Source organism: Gadus morhua, chromosome 16 (assembly GCF_902167405.1).
Source record: "Gadus morhua chromosome 16, gadMor3.0, whole genome shotgun sequence".
NCBI lineage: Eukaryota > Metazoa > Chordata > Actinopteri > Gadiformes > Gadidae > Gadus > Gadus morhua.
In genome coordinates, this window is record NC_044063.1 from 22,876,522 (window position 1) to 22,893,192 (window position 16,671).

General features: G+C 40.0%; 1 protein-coding gene across 2 annotated transcripts in view; it reads left to right on the plus strand.

The window, feature by feature from the left end:
• LOC115528875 (seizure protein 6 homolog) overlaps positions 1–16,135 on the plus strand; it is a 61,658-nt gene extending 45,523 nt beyond the window's left edge. The window contains exons 5-18 of one of the 2 annotated variants that reach the window (XM_030337251.1): positions 1,997–2,182; positions 4,628–4,796; positions 5,228–5,394; positions 6,251–6,445; positions 6,754–6,892; positions 9,568–9,764; positions 10,435–10,629; positions 11,994–12,185; positions 12,755–12,949; positions 13,318–13,344; positions 14,076–14,181; positions 14,427–14,520; positions 14,966–14,974; positions 15,269–16,135. In XM_030337251.1, coding sequence (XP_030193111.1) covers positions 1,997–2,182; positions 4,628–4,796; positions 5,228–5,394; positions 6,251–6,445; positions 6,754–6,892; positions 9,568–9,764; positions 10,435–10,629; positions 11,994–12,185; positions 12,755–12,949; positions 13,318–13,344; positions 14,076–14,181; positions 14,427–14,520; positions 14,966–14,974; positions 15,269–15,298 — 1,901 coding nt within the window. In that variant the 3' untranslated portion in view covers positions 15,299–16,135. The remainder of the gene's footprint in view (positions 1–1,996; positions 2,183–4,627; positions 4,797–5,227; positions 5,395–6,250; positions 6,446–6,753; positions 6,893–9,567; positions 9,765–10,434; positions 10,630–11,993; positions 12,186–12,754; positions 12,950–13,317; positions 13,345–14,075; positions 14,182–14,426; positions 14,521–14,965; positions 14,975–15,268) is intronic. The other variant, XM_030337252.1, reaches the window with a different exon arrangement.
• Positions 16,136–16,671: the final 536 nt, after the last annotated feature.

Below are 16,671 nucleotides of genomic sequence, written 5' to 3' on the forward strand. Positions count from 1 at the left end.
GAGAGAGAGAGAGAGAGAGAGAGAGAGAGAGAGAGAGAGAGAGAGAGAGAGAGAGAGAGAGAGAGTGTTAACCCATATTATACCTGTAAAAGAGAATAGCAGAGCAAGCACCTTCATGAAATAATGTGTTTCTAATCTACTCGAAATATGTTCCAGTACATTCTTAAAGTCGAAATAAACTGCGTCCCTGCATTTGTAGTAGCTTTAAAGTGCATTGATGCATGTGCATTCGTGTGTATGTGTGCATGGCACTTGTGTTGCTTGTGTGTGTATGTTTGCCTGTGTGTGTGTGTGTGTGTGTGTGTGTGTGTGTGTGTGTGTGTGTGTGTGTGTGTGTGTGTGTGTGTGTGTGTGTGTGTGTGTGTGTGTGTGTGTGTGTGAGTGTGTGTTTGAATTCCCAGATACTCTTTTCCTCTGGCTATTTATCATAATTGTCGGTTTGTTTCCTTAGGGCTGAAAGAGTGACATTGTGATACACCATGTCACACGGGAACAGTTCACTCTGTTGTCTTTTAGTGTTTGGCCTCTTTTTACCCTTGCTATGTCAGAGGAGGTCCCGGCTGACTGGTGGACATAAAATCACATTTAACCCCCCTAACCCTTTGCTATTAGATATGTAGATATGTCCGAAAAAGACTGGCAACAGAGCATCCACTATTCCGCGTTTCAGGCGGTCCGTAATTGTAGTTCATCTGCATATGCAATTCACTCTGTGACAGTGACAATGCATACAACAATATCATTCACACATGCATGAAAGCACCCGCATGTACACCCCCCCCCCCTACATACACACACATTTATATTTATTGCTAATTATTTTTTCTTGGTACGTTTAGCATTACGGCGGTGATATTTGAATATTTGTCAGTTCGTCTCAACTATTAGGAAACACAACTTTTGCAAAAAAAGGCCTCTGCAGAAGGGAGGAGAAGGATCGGGAAGTTAGCAGCAGCAAACTAAGCAGTATACACATCCACTGTGCATCCTCCCTTCTAGCAGAGAAGAGACTTGTGACAGAGTGTGTTACAGCCAGTGTTGGTCAGAGGTGACCATTTATTGGCCTACCTAATCCCCCGACTCCCTACATAATTCCTTGCCTGAGGCCCTTCAATGTCACTAGCAGACAAAATCAATAGGAGCATGACTGCCAAACCAATCCACAGTCTAACAATATAACAAGGACAATTACAGTGAGACGGATCAGAGTGTTTAACAGAAATATATTAATAAATGTGGCCAAATGCCAGCAGGCGTGGAAGACAGATCCGTGGCACTAAAAGAGCAGTTTGTTAACTGGGCACTGGGGAGCTGGCCTGGACCATTTTATTTCCACAGATATGGACAGTGTGAGTGTGTGTCTGTGTGTGTGCGTGTGTCTGTGTGTGTGTAAAAAGGGCATTGTGTGTAGCCATGCAAGTGGTTGTGCTTTTTTATGTGTACAAAGATGCGTATATTTCCGTCATTGAAGTGTGTGTGTGTGTGTGTGTGTGTGTGTGTGTGTGTGTGTGTGTGTGTGTGTGTGTGGGCGTGCGTGTTTGCGTGCGCGCGCGCGCGCGTGTGTGTGTGTGTGTGTGTATTTGTGTGTATCAAATGTTTGCTTTTGTAAATGAAGGTGTGTGTGTAGTGGTTGATCACCACCCTGAACCCCAGGGAGACACATGTGCACTGCCTGGCACTGTGCTGCTTCCACAGAGAAAATGCTTTCTGCCTCTGAGCTTTTTCATTTGTTTAGATTTATAAATATGCCAACAGAATTAGAGAAAATGTATCCTAACTTGCTGTTTTTCTCCTGATCACATTGTTTGCCACATATTGCCATTGAGCAGTGAGGGTGATGACAATAACACTTCAATTAATCATCCAATTGGTTTTGTTTTTTCACTTTGTGCTCTTTGGAACAAAATCAGTAAGGCGAGGGATGAATGAAAAGCAGAATGTGTGTTTCTATCTCAACATCGATTTCTCATTGTGTCTCTCTCTCCCTCCTCTCTAGTCTATGCATTGGGCTGTACTTTCCCTCAGCAGCCAACCTTTGGCGATGTGTCCGTGAGCAGTCTTCATGTGGGTGGAGAGGCTTTCTTCTCCTGTCAAATCGGCTACCAGCTCCAGGGTTTCTCAACACTCGCCTGCCAAAACGCCACCACCCCCTACTGGAGTGGCAGGGAACCACAGTGCCTAGGTAAGGTGGAATTTATCAATTAATTTAAATGTGCTCTTGTTTTGTATTGTGACATATTTTACCTATGTTGTCCTCATTGCATCGATCGCAATCTGCATTGTTTTTACTCATGCTTTATATGATAAAAGGTATTAATCATACAATTCTCAAAATGTCATAAAGAGAACATGTAAGCAATCGGAGTAATCTAATTTTGTCCTTTTTTTTAAGTTGCTATGCAACATTCCTCCATGAATGGATGTGTATTTTTACACCATGCAAACAAGATATAAAGCCTGGGCTCCCCCAGGAGCATTCGTTGCCGTATCTCATTTTGCCTGTTGATGAGACTTGGTGAGGAATAATAAGTGACCGCTTTACTCCTGCCTCCTCTGATTGACATTGCTTTTATAGCACAGCGATGGTCTCATGGGAAGCAATTTTAAAAAAGGGCTTATTTTGTGTGCCTTTCTCTCCAATGCTGATTGCGTTGTGCATATTTTGGCGTGTAAATGTGCATGCAGGATTTTCCTTTGTGTGTGACTTGTGTGTGGATGTTTGTGTGAGCCACACCTGTCCTGTGCCAATGAGCAGATAGGCAGCGTCATGCGAGTTGGCCCAGGTGTTTGCCAGAGGGCTATTATTACCAACGCCTGGCCATTGTTTGCTCTGCTCCACTTTAATAAGACTCTGTCTATAAAGATACCCTTGACTTGACCTGCTACAGAAACGTTAAAAACACACTTTCCCAATGCATGTCCAGGTCTATGCCCCAATGAATGAAAACAGATTTGATGATACTTGTTATCGGTTTTAATGAAGGAGGAACACTATACAATTCTGATTCTGATGGCTGGCAAAGTAACCAATCCTTCTAGGTTAGCAACCGTTCTTGACTAACAATTTAGTGGTTTGCAAGCTATTGACTTCTTCGGAGCTACCACCCAGTTTAAAAAAAATACAATATTATATTCGAATATCCTAATGCCCAGAACATTATCATACTTTCCCAGGGGTTGTTCCTAGCCTTGTGAGACCATCCTGATCTCACGCTCTGCTTCTCTCTGCTGATCAGCATGGCCTTGAGCCTGTTTCAAGCACAAATGAGAATGAGGCTAAGTATTAACAAGTGAAAAAAGACTGCAGATGCCATGGCTGTGAAAGCCTACAGTGGATGGACTACGCTTTGTCTCCTCTGCTATTCATGATATCTTTTAGACTGAATATGTGTAGCTAGTGTTCTGAGAGTATCTTTTGCAATGTTGGTACCTCATCCATTCTTGGAAGATGTACTATTATTTTCATCACACTGGAAGCATAGGTTTTATCAGCATTTGAAGGTGTGGCTGGTCCTTTCCAGACCAATTCAAGGAATCTCTCTGGGTTTTATTTATTCTTTGTTCTACTCTGCCCTGTGGTCACAGGCTTTCTGTCGTGACCACATGAATGAAATGGTAGCTATGCGCTGGCAGTCTAATAGATTATGCGCAGAGAGACACTGCTCTAGAGGTCAGTTGAGGGTGCAGACAGTTGTTAAAGAGGCAGTATTGGAAAAAAGCAGACCACAGGACAAGAATATTTAAAGGAATGTGCGGAAATTCCGGCCACTTGTAAAATGATGTATAGGAAGTTGGAACGTATATCGAACCTGCAAAAAGACCATCCAAATGAAAAGAAAGCAAAGAATATAAAACAAGAACAACAATATATGTATAGCTAGACATGTTTTCACCCTCACGTGGGTCTGTTTTTTTGTTGTTTATTGTCGCAGTTGATAAAACAGAGTTACCACATGAATCGTGTTGAAGCCACAAAGGACAACGAAACAAATACATTTGAGAACCCCTCACTTAAAAATAGAACAAGAAATTCTTCCAAGATTCGACAATTTTCCAGGTTACTTATTATCCATGCAACAAAAAAAGTTATAGTAATGACACTTGGACTCATGCTCTGCTTAATATATACAATTTTCCTATTCTCCTAGAAGACCATCATGTTATAATGTATTCAAAGATGATCATCATGATTTCAAAGATAATATAAATTGTAACAATTTCTAAAAAATATTAGATTTGAACCTGATACTATATTGCAGGTGTTGTTCATCGCTGTACAAAACAATTTTCTCGTATCATTTGATTCCTTCCTTTCTTAAAAAATTCTTTGTATTTCCCCTTCTTTGTGTTTTTCAACAGTAATTTTTCGTCGTTCTTACGTTCTTTCTTTCTTTCATTCTTTCATTCTTTCTTTCTTTCTTTCTTTCTTTCTTTCTTTCTTTCTTTCTTTTTTTCTTTCTTTCTTTCTTTCTTTCTTTCTTTCTTTCTTTCTTTCTTTCTTTCTTTCTTTCTTTCTTTCGTTCTTTTTTTCTTTCTTTCTTTCTTTCTTTCGTTCTTTCGTTCTTTCGTTCTTTCTTTTCTATCTTTCATTCTTTCTTTGATTCAATCATTTCTTTCTTTCTTTCAGCTGTCTGTGGTGGTATGTTCCGGAATGTGACCGTTGGCCGTATTGTGTCCCCTGGTTTCCCTGACAACTACAGCCACAACCTGACCTGCCGTTGGTTGCTTGAAGCAGCAGAAGGGCACCGGCTCCACATCCACTTTGAGAAGGTTTCTTTGGCAGAGGATGATGATCGGTAATGGCCAGTTGTGTCTCTAAGGCAATATTTTCAGGTTTCTTTGAAGGCATTATGTAATGCACAGGAAAGCCTCACAGGTTCTCACTGAAAATACTCACAGGTTCATTTGAAGTTCATAAAATGTAAGATATTTGATGCAGAAAAATCTGAAAATCATTAAAACCCACTCGGCTGCTGTTGTTACACACTCTTCATCAGGTTTTCAACATTCAATTTGAAGACTTGGCTGTCCCATATTTGCCTTTATAGAAAGGAACGAATTGCATACAATTTGAACGATATCACTTAAGAAATGTTAGAGTTATTGTTCATATAAAAAATCCTTTAATTAAGAAAGAACAACAATGCTGTATCCTGGCAGATGTTTTGTGTGAAAATATCAGTAATATATGCTTTTTAAACCTTAGATGTCGTTGTTTCACCTCCAGGTTGCTTATCAGGAATGGTAAAAATATGGATGCATCGGCGCTGTATGACTCTTATGAAGTAGAGTACCTTCCCAACGAAGGCCTCGTCAGCACCTCTAGGCATCTCTTTATTGAGCTGACCACAGACGCCGCAGGCACATCCACTGGAATGGCCATCCGGTACCAAGGTAATATAAGATAAACTTAGGGCTTCTGGATGTCACAGGCAGCACAAGTCATGTCTATACCATTGCAATGATCATCTGGCAACCGGAAGGCTACTGGTTCTATCCCCTGCTACTCCTACCTAAGTGTTAATGTGTCCCTGAGCAACACACCTAACCATAACTGCCCCTGACAATCAGTTTGTTCCCTTGCGTGGTTCACACCGCTGTTTGTGTGTGTGAATGTGTGTATGAAAAGTGTGATTGGCCACAGGTAAGAAGGTGCTATATAAGAACTTTTCTTACCTGTCTCAATCATAAAAGTCTCAACCATTTGAGATTGAGTCTTGTTAAGAACAATTAGTCACTGATTATAGCAATCCAGAGTATTTGGTTTGGAGGGCTTATCGTGTATCAGCACTGAAGATACATCTCTACCCTTTTCATTCCAGGAGTTAGATGCATTACATGCTGGTAAAACATTAGTCAATTTAAAAAGCCCATGGTGTAGTAAATTACAATTAAATTAAGTTGTAGTAGTTTGTTTTCTGATGGTCCCTCTGAATAGTTTAGTTGATAGAAAAGACATCCCAAGCAAGGATTTCACAGGGTCATAATGATAGAATATATACAATAATCTAGCATTCAAAAATAACAAACACATTTGTTTACAGATAGATACTAAAGTAGAAATATATGAATGTTGAATATTGGAATGATACCCAGTGCCTTTGCTTAATCTTTGATCTATTTATCTCTTATAAGTTGACCACAAAAGTGTGGACAGAACAGGTTTTGATGTGTGCACTTGGAATTTCTCATGAAAGACACAATAAAAACAAAAGAGTATTTAGCAAATCGACAACTTCTCTCTTTGCAGCCTTTTCACAAGGACACTGCTATGAGCCTTTTGTCAAGTACGGCAACCTGAGTAGCAGTGACACCACCTGGGCCGTTGGGGCTGTGGTGGAGTTTTCCTGTGACCCAGGCTACACCCTGGAACAGGGCTCCATCACCATCGAGTGCATGGGCCAAAACAATCCCCAGTGGAACGAAACGGAGCCGGCCTGCAGAGGTTAGTTTGTGTGTGTCCACCAAGGGGGGATTGTTTTGTAACGTGGTTGAGTCAATGACCAAGATCCCGAACAAGATTTAAATACATTTTAGTTAAGTTAATATAATAGTTTAGTTAATCTTTCTAAATGATAAAATGAATTGTCCATGTTTGTATTAACCTGCATGCATCTGTTTGTGTGTGCTGGTGTATGTGTGTGTGTGTGTGTGTGTGTGTGTGTGTGTGTGTGTGTGTGTGTGTGTGTGTGTGTGTGTGTGTGTGTGTGTGTGTGTGTGTGTGTGTGTGTGTGTGTGTGTGTGTGTCCACAGCTGTGTGCAGTGGGGAGATCACTGAATCGGCTGGAGTGGTGCTGTCCCCCAACTGGCCAGAGACGTACGACAAAGGCCAGGACTGCATCTGGGGGATCCATGTTGAAGAGGACAAGAGGATCATGCTAGACATCAATGTGTATGTGGTAAACTCAAGCATTAAGCCGCATAGGCCGGGGTTCACTGTGATTTAAGAAAAGCAAGGGGGGTTTTATGCACTCTGAAAAATGCAACATAAAGTGTGATAATTTATTGAAAACAAATTATAAATCTACTGCAAAACCATATGGTTCTTAAAACAGAAAAAATGGTTGCCAAGCAACACCGGTTAGCATTAGTTGAGATTGGTGGAACATTAATGCTAAAAATGAATTGTTGTTTATAGTATTCTCAATGTCTTCGAGCCAATCACAGAATCAAGGACAGGAATTTGTTTTACACAATTACATTAAGGCTCTTTTATCCAAAGTTACTTACAAGTTAGGATGGGAACAATAAAAGCATAAAATACAATTTGGAGCTAAAAAAGAAAAGACCTTGACAGAGGGGAGAGTAGCAATAGAAATCAGGAAAGAAACCAGGTTAGTCAATACTTTCTATTTATTTCTATCGATCTATTTATTGAGCTCTTTTTGTTGGAGTGGTAATGCGGACAGTTACATTGAATATCACGTATCAAAGTCCTGAAGTCCTGAAGTTCTGAATTACAATATAAAGTATGCTCTAGCCTATTAGTACCTTAGAATTACAAATCAGCTTGTGAGATGTTCCTGGAAGAAGTTGGTAGCCAGATGTTTCTTACACATATTTATAGCACAGCATTGTTAATGGAAAAGTATGTAGCTTGCATTATACATTATTATCAAATAACAGGACACCAGGTCGTGGTTTAGGCCTTTCATAATCGAATACAGGAATATATACTCCATTCCTTTTAAATTCCCTTGTTGTCTCTCTTGAGGGATGAGCGCCCCACAAGGTCGAGTTTGCTTACGATACATTAGCTCGACACAGTGAACAACTCACCTTGATCGACAAAGTGAATGTCACATGTTATAAAGTCAGAGTGCTAACCTTATGAGTGAATGACACGTAGGTAGAACATAGGCCACAAAGGGATTGGGCCGTGACGACTACTGCAGCGTTCCATAGGTCGAGGGCCCGTTTCACAAAGTAGACCTCGCTCATCTCTTCTTACTCTGATGTTGGTGGCTCCGGCAGAAGAAATCTCTCAATGTTTTAGAATGTTCATGGACATCATTTTCATTTACACCTTTTTGTTTGTTTTCTAGCCAAATCTGTCTTCTAGTAAAGAGATCTGAGCTTTATGCAGGTTCGCTCTGTGGTCTACTTTTGTCAGGAAATTCTGGTTGAGTAATTATGAATCCAATGCAATGAAGAGAAGGAATTACAACAATCCGAAAAAGAATGTCTCACAAGCAAAGGAAAATAAGGGCAAATTGATCTCAAATTGAACTAACTGGTGTAAGCAGGAGTTAGAGCTCTGATTGATTTTCACAGTCGATCCACTCCAGAGATCGGCAGGTCCGTGTTTGGGTTAATAACAACAAATTTGATACACGCCGACATTCTTCAATCTGTCTCGCTTCACAGCAGGTGAGAAGTTCTATCCACTTAGAATCAGAGCGCAGTGAGTTTTCCCCACTGTGTGTCTCGCTGAATGTTTCTGTCTAGACAAAACATTTCAAAAACATTTCAGGGATTAAACACAATTGAATCACATGATAGTCAACATCTTCTTCAAAACCCCCTTTTGTAGCTCGGCAGGCAACACCGCTCAGATGACTGAGGCTTTTAAATCGGGTTTGTCTGTTCATTCTAGCTCATATCTTTTCTATCAAGTGTACTCCCAATCTGATGAATAGCTCAATCTCTTGTTCCTAATGAATGTTATCAGGTTCGGCTGGTGATTAATTAGTTACAGCAAAGAGCATGTGCTTTCTTCCAGATAACGATGCACCCCTACACAGTACAAGGTAGATACCTTGGCACCTGGCATTATATTGAACGGCTTACATTTTTCAATGTATTACCTAAGTCGGCTATTGATATATGTAGTTTAGATACAGTTAATGCAAACAGTCATAAGTATATTTGATTAAGAATGAGATTCTACTTATTTCACAGGGTGTAGAAGCAGAATGTATGACAGAAGCAGAAATGAAATGAAGAATTTTATTTTTTATGAAGAATACAAAATAAACAGAATACATTTATCCAAATAAAGTTATAACAATGGAAAAATAATCTAAAAATGCAATTCAGACTTGGACTTTATTCAAATGTATGACAGAAGTGGAGACTGCGAAAAAAAATTGTTTACGATGTTGGGGAGAAGCAGCAGTGCGCACCACATTTGTGTTTGCTAGCTTATGTTCAATGGATGAACTTAGACTTGTCTACACAACACAGGGACTTCTGAATCATAGTCCATGTGTGCCTAGGCATGTAAGCAGTGCTGTTGGATGTTGATGTAGTGAGTATGAGCAGCTCATGTCGGGATCTCTTGTCTGCTTTCCCTGATTTTATCATGTCTGCTCTTTGAGCAGAGATTAACCTGTTTACCAAATATTGTTATTATTATTGAGTCTATAAGGTATGGTGTATTTGAGATCCGATAGCATATTGTCCACTATTTTAGGTGAGGGTAAGTAGTAACTTAATTGTGTAATCTAACAGAAATGCATGCAATTCATAACGGAAATACTGACAGACTTCATTAACGTTTAACAGTCTCAACGGTATAGATTGCTATTGCAATTGAACTTGTCCCTTGTGTGGAACGCTCTCTAGGCTTAACATAGGGCAAAATGACATGGTGACCTTCTACGATGGAGACGACTTGACGGCAAAGGTCTTGGGTCAGTACGGGGGCTCGCGGCCCCGCTTCAAGCTCTACACGTCCACGGCAGACGTCACCATCCAGTTCCAGTCGGACCCCGCCACCAACATCTACGGCTACGGCAACGGCTTTGTGGTCCATTTCTTTGGTGAGGGCAGGGAGCAGACCCCAGAGGGGATTGGGAAGGATTGAAGTGAGAGTCACACAAAAAGACCGAAAACAAGTTATGGAGACTCGAAAACCCCTTTCAAACAACACCATGATTGTTGAATTATTTCCTAATCACTGTTATAGATTCAAGCATTTCTGCAAGCAAGTGTCTCAGGTATGCTTCTAAACAAGCTGCTTGGCTGATCTTGCCTTTTGTGACATAAATATAATGGTTTAAAAAGCAGCAAAAGATGGGAAAAGCATCAATTGAATAGTGGTAAAGCACTTTGAGTCTGCCTTGTGTATGAAAAGTGCTATATAAATAAAGTTGCCTTGCCTTGCCTTGCCTATATAAATAAAGTTGCCTAAGAGCAAGTACAACAAATTGGCTGCACGTTACAATGTGTGAGAGCAGGAATGGTCAAGGATTTTTTTTTATAAACAAATAAAATATGAATAAAAATTAAAAACCCATTAAAAAGTTAAAGGTACCTCTGAATAGGCCATATTGGTGCCACATTACTTTGTGTTGTACTCTGAATCCAAATGAGCTTTGTTGAAGAGCAGCAATCTGGCCGCAAAGACTTTATTTGGACTCAACGAATCAAGTGGTTTTCACGTTGTTCTTCTTCATCCACCCTCAACGTTCCCCCACGTGTGATCCACAGAGGTCCCCCGTAACGACACCTGCCCCGAGCTGCCTGAGATCTCCAATGGCTGGAAGAGCTCGTCCCACCCTGAGCTGGTACATGGCACGGTGGTCACCTACCAGTGTTACCCAGGCTACCAGGTGGTTGGCTCAGAACTCCTCATGTGCCAGTGGGACCTCACCTGGAGTGGGGACCTTCCTGGCTGTGAGAGAGGTAATGATTCGGACCTAGAACATTGTTTTAATACACAATAAACGCTAATGATTTATGAATGAGACGTTATTATGGTAATTCAGACAGCCCTTGCACCATGATTTACTTGTACAATTCTTTGTATTTGCCCCACGCTGCCCATGGCAGACAGAGCGTATCAGTTCATATTTATAGCACGACACAAAGGGATTAGCATCATATTGTGTTAACGAAGCAAAGCACACAGAGTGCGAAAGTAGCGGGCTGCAATCAAGGCTATTTTGGACGCTACATTATTTTGCTGTCTGTGCTTTTGGCTTTAGAATTTCACTGGCGAGAGGTGCACTATTCTTAGACTATACCACGCTTAGGCTGAGGATCAATCTTCTCAACAGCAATGATATCTCCCTTTAGGTTTAAGTGGGGGGATTTATAGGGATTGGCTGGCCTCTAGCCTGGCTTGGCACCAGGTTAGAGAGGCTTCATAAGTCAAAATATGGCTCTGAGCTTAGACAGCCTCTCCCTCTATAGCCAGACAAACGGTTAAATATGCTCATTACAGAATTATTGAATTACATTTTGATAAGATATTCTTGAGACCCCCACTCCCATATATCTAAAATGTACATTCAGAAAGGCAAATCCTGTACATTGAATGCGAAACACATTCTTTACAGTTCATACACAAGCAACTGACATCATTTGTCCTCAGAGCAACTGACAAGCAGCACTGGTTTAAAACACAGAAATTACTGGGTCCAACATGGCTCACTTCCTTGATGCCATGCTGGCCTCCCCCCTACTGGGCCTAGAATTGGTTTTGGGATTTGCTGTTGAGAGAGACAAACATAAGCTCTTTATCTAATACCTCTGAGGGCAAATGTTACTTGTCTTAGGCAGACAAACCGTTCAGGCTAAGCTGTTGTTTAAGATAAAGAGGTTTTGGATACCTGTGCTTAGGGCTGCACATCAATTCTATATTATCGATCTTGGCCTCTGCAATTAGCTGAAATTCGATGAAAAATATTATGACAAAATTAATGCATATACAGCTGTGACATGAAAATGGAATAACAAACTCAGCAATAAGCCCTCTAAAGAGTCACAGGCATAGACATTACGTGCGCTAGAATCTTCTGCGTGCATGCGAGGTCTGAGGATTCACTACAGAACACAAAGCAATTTGAGGCGGTTGCCAGTTTGGCAAATTGATTTGATAATCTATTCATCATAATTGTGCAGCCCTGTGCTGCAATAATGGCATCCTATCACTTAAAAACATTTTCAGATTTCTCATTTTCTTTTGGAAGTATAGAATACAGAAATATATAGAGTTGCTCTATTCTGTCCTTGCTGCGTCTGCTCATTCCTCCTCTCTTGGTCAGTGGTGTCCTGCACAGATCCAGGCCTGGTGGCACACAGCCGGCGCGTCCTGACCGGTCCTCATCTGAACGTCGGCTCCACCATTCAGTACATCTGCAGCAAGGGCTTCACACTGTCCGGCAACAGCCTGGTCACCTGCTACAACCACGGCTCGTCGGGCCCCAGGTGGAACCAGCAGCTACCACGATGCCTGCGTATGTACACGTCTTCAACACAGTCGATAAGGCTGAGGCCATTCGATCATTAAAGATGAATAATAAAACACAAAGATTACAGAGCCACTGTGGGGAAACACACGGCATGACATTATTGTTTCTGGTCAAATCGGTGCCAGGGGATGTCACTTGTTTGGTAGATCAAGGGTCTTAATGATGGGATAAATGAGACAAAGAAGATGCAAGGGATTCATTGCGGTTGGCAGTGGTGTCTCTGATGACGGTTTCTTACAATAACGTACAGTGTACATAATGTACAGTGTATGTATTTGGTGAAAGGACTACGGGATAAATGAGACACAGAAGATGAAAGGGATACAGTGTCTTTGACGACCGTTTCTTACAATAATGTACAGTGTACGGATCTATGATGCTTCGTGTACCCTGATGTTGAAAGTCACTTCCAGGTCAATTGCATCATGCAGTTGAAGAATGAATTTGACTATGGCGCAATAAATAATATGAACATTCCTGATGATGTTACTAAGATGATTGTAGATGATCTTGGACAACAACTAATGATATACATTATATGTCTCCCCTATAAGCTGAAGCCTATGAGCCATGCAGTCACCCAGGGACTCCAATCTATGGAGTGCCCAGTTCCGATAAAGGCCTATTTAAGGCTGGAGAAAGCCTCCAGTACTCCTGCCTGGTGGGTCATATGTTGCTGGGGGAGCCTGCTCTCCGCTGTGTCCCTGGGCACCCATCCCAGTGGAGTGGCCTGCCACCTGTCTGCAAATGTGAGAAACTGCAACAACAACAAATCCTCTTTAATATATTTCACTTCATTCCTGACATGAACCATGGAATTGTGATAATGATAATGCTTTTGTGATGTATGATTTTTCTACGAGTTTTCTTCTAGCTTATTACATTTTGGTATAACTATGTTATATTAACAACAAAATATGTTGTTAAATGGGTATATCATTTGTCAATCAGCCAAAGGTGAAAATATTTTAATTTGATTTAGTCTTACTTATTAATTTATTATTCTGTTACAGATAATCAGCCATATGCATGCATTGTATGAATAGATTAGAATATAATAGGAAAGTATGTATCATATGCTATGTTTCATATGTACATTATTCACATACTTTTTCAGCGCAAACAACTGATCAGAGATTCGATGGTAAGTGGCAGAACAGACGTGTTCCTCAATTGATGGGATTAACCACAGACATCTAAGTGTTGCTAGAAAAAAGTATTGCCTCCCCTGTAGCAGGAAAACATCAATCATAAACATGAACGATCTATAAATATGCATATTGTAAACTCACATACATTATATAGTGTGCATCTCAATTAGAATAATACATGTGACCTCTTTTGAAATATTAAGCAAGCACCATTTAACTAGAGAATATGAGAATAAGTAACGTAATGGTTGGAGACGACGTGATAGGCAAATAATAATGTGTGTGTTGGCGGACAGTCGCAAACAAATTCTAATGCATTCTAATAAATTATCCTCCCAGTAATACCGGGTAATTAACACATTTGTTTTTGAAATTTCTCATCTTAAAGGACCAACTTTTACTGGCGACATATTATGCCACCAGGTGTGAGTGTGATTAGCCATTAAAAGCGTTTTGAAAATCGGCCTCTTCTGACATCACAAGTGGGCGTGTCTACCTACACGTAACAGATGAGCAACGTTTCCTACAGTCCACTTTTAGTGACTAATCATACTCACACCTGGGGGTATAATAGGTCACCTTTAAAGAAATGTGTATTTACGTATTTAAAACGTCTCAAATTGATGGCTGTTGTCAGCAATAAAATTCCAATGAAGAGAACACAGAAGGCCCGTCTTTCAATTGACCATAGCTCTGATTGTTTCCTCTTTGCTTCTTCCATCAGTGGCTAAGTTACGACTACAAGGAGTGAATGTAGTGTTTGCTGTTTTCATTCCTGTCACTGTCCTCTTTCTGCTACTCATCGCCGGAATCTACCTCTACTTCTCAAAGTGGGTGCACGTACTTACTTAGAGGTCTCTAACACTAATTATGCCACGGCCAAAGTGCTTATCTTTGGAAATAGTTATTAAGTAAATTAACCTGTTCAAAATGGTAAAAATGGTAAAATGGTTAATGTTCTATTACAATGAAAGTATATTTCTTTACATGATGGAGCATGGAATGGGCATGGTTATATTACAACAAGTAAAGTAAGCACAACTTTTATTTATGGCAAATTCTTATTTTCTTTTAGGAGCCAGGGGAAGTCTCTACCAGTTTCCTCAACTCTGCCATATAGCCAGATACTGGGGGAGTCAGCCTTTGATAGCTCTGTGTACGAGACAATGGTAAGTGTGTAAGTGTGTGTGTCTGTCTGTTTTTGTGTGTGTGTGTGTGTGTGTTTGTGTGCGTGTGTTTACGCGTGAGTGTTTGCGTATGTGTGTGTGTGTGTGTCCATGCATTCGTGTGTATGTGTACTTGCAAGTGCATTCAATAGAGCGATAGGAATGGCACCGTTGAATGGCAAAGGCGAAATAACAACTTGGGGGTCTAAGTGTGAAAACAGAAAACACAAAGCAACGGAACAAGATGGGAACTGATCCAGAAAAATATGTTTGGTTTGTGAGGTTCCTGGTTCTTTAATCGAATCAACTTGGATAATCATTAAGAAAACTATGAAAGAGTTGCAGAATACAAACCCTGGTTAATAACTATATAAATGTTTCCTAGTGCAACATTTCAACTAATGTAAATTTATTCCCCACTCTTTCTTCCATTTGTTCATTGTCGAAGAATATTGAGGTATGATAATTTACATTCTCTTTTCATTAATATATACCTTATACAAACACCTATGACACCACTTAAGGGGCCTGCCACTTCAGTTTACAATTCTGAAAATGGCTTCTAGTAGGCATTAATATACAATTAACTCGAGCAATATTAATTGAAAATATTTGTTATATGAGGCTCTTTATGTATAATGTCAATCTATGAATAGATTGACAAATCATAAATGTATATAAACTGGTTTACATTTAGTATAGCAAAGGAATACTAATGCATCATGTATTGTGGATATGGTCCTCTTTGCAGGAGAGTGGAGCGTATGAGGTTTCAATCTGAAGGACGTGTGTGTGAGCACCAGCAACAGACAGAAAGCATGCGGGCCATCTGAACAGTCGTTGCTCAACCCTCCATGTGATCCCCTGGGGTTACTGTTGCCTGCACTTTATTGTCTGATTGCAAACGAAAGGCCACTTCTCCACCACACTCCATAATGCCCCTGGAACTTCTGTGCCACTAGATTATTGTATTATTTTTCTAAGCACCAGTGATTGCAATGGTTCGGCAGCCGTTTGTACAGTTTTTACCTGGCGCTCAAATCCTGAAGACGTTCACAGCGCTGCATCTCAGAAACCATTTGCTGCTGAGCTTAAAGTGCATTTTTGTGACATGTATGTTGTAAATGATATTTCTTCTGCCTAACACTCTTAAAGGAAATGGTCAGGTATTTATGGAGTTATGGAGAATATATTAGACTACAAAGAAAAAGCGAAAACAATGATTACTTTAAGGATTTGCATTTCATAGCACTCAACGGCAAGATTGTTTTATTTTTGTCAAACCTTTCCTCCAAAAAATCGGAATGTGCCTTAAATAAAAGGCTCTTAAAAACAATGCAATTCTATATGTTATGATTTCTCAGTTATAAACACGAAATACTGAAGATACTGATTTCTGCAAACACAAACCATTACATATGATTTGTGGTCCAATTTTCCTTCGATAACTACCTGTTTTGGTAAATGCATTAAAACAAAGATCAATATCATATGTATTTGTCATGTATTTCATGTCAGCTGGAGTGCTGACCTATTGACCTATTTTTGATTGTACATAGTGTACTGATTAAGCAACTTCACAAACATCTTCAATAAAAGTTATTCAGAAAACTAATCACACTTGGGTTTTAAATATGATTTATAATATACTATTTCAAAACGTTTTCAACTTTCAACGTCACATTTTTTTGCATTCGAATGGTTATCCCTCAACATGACATATTTTATGTTGCACACATTTTTGGTCCAGAAGGCTTAAAACAACTGCTTGTGGTTTGTGTTTATCAAGGGATTACAATTTTGATTAAATACCTTCTATTATTAGGTAAGTTTGTCATTCAATATCTAAAATGCCATGAACCTAGTCTGAAAATATGGGTTGTAATATGAGTAACAGTTAAATTAATTCCATCCATTCACTAATTGCTAAGTAAGCAGGGGCACAGGAATGCGCTTTCAAACAAATATCACCTGAAAACCACTAATTTAAACTCTTACAGTCTTACTTAAACATTTAAAACGAAGGCCCCTACACAGAACATCAACAAATGCTTCAAAATACACAATGTTTCAAAAACGGTTTCAACAGATTCATTATAGACTGCTGCAATTGATGCAAACGGCTTGTGCACAAACGTTAAGCTGTCAGTGATG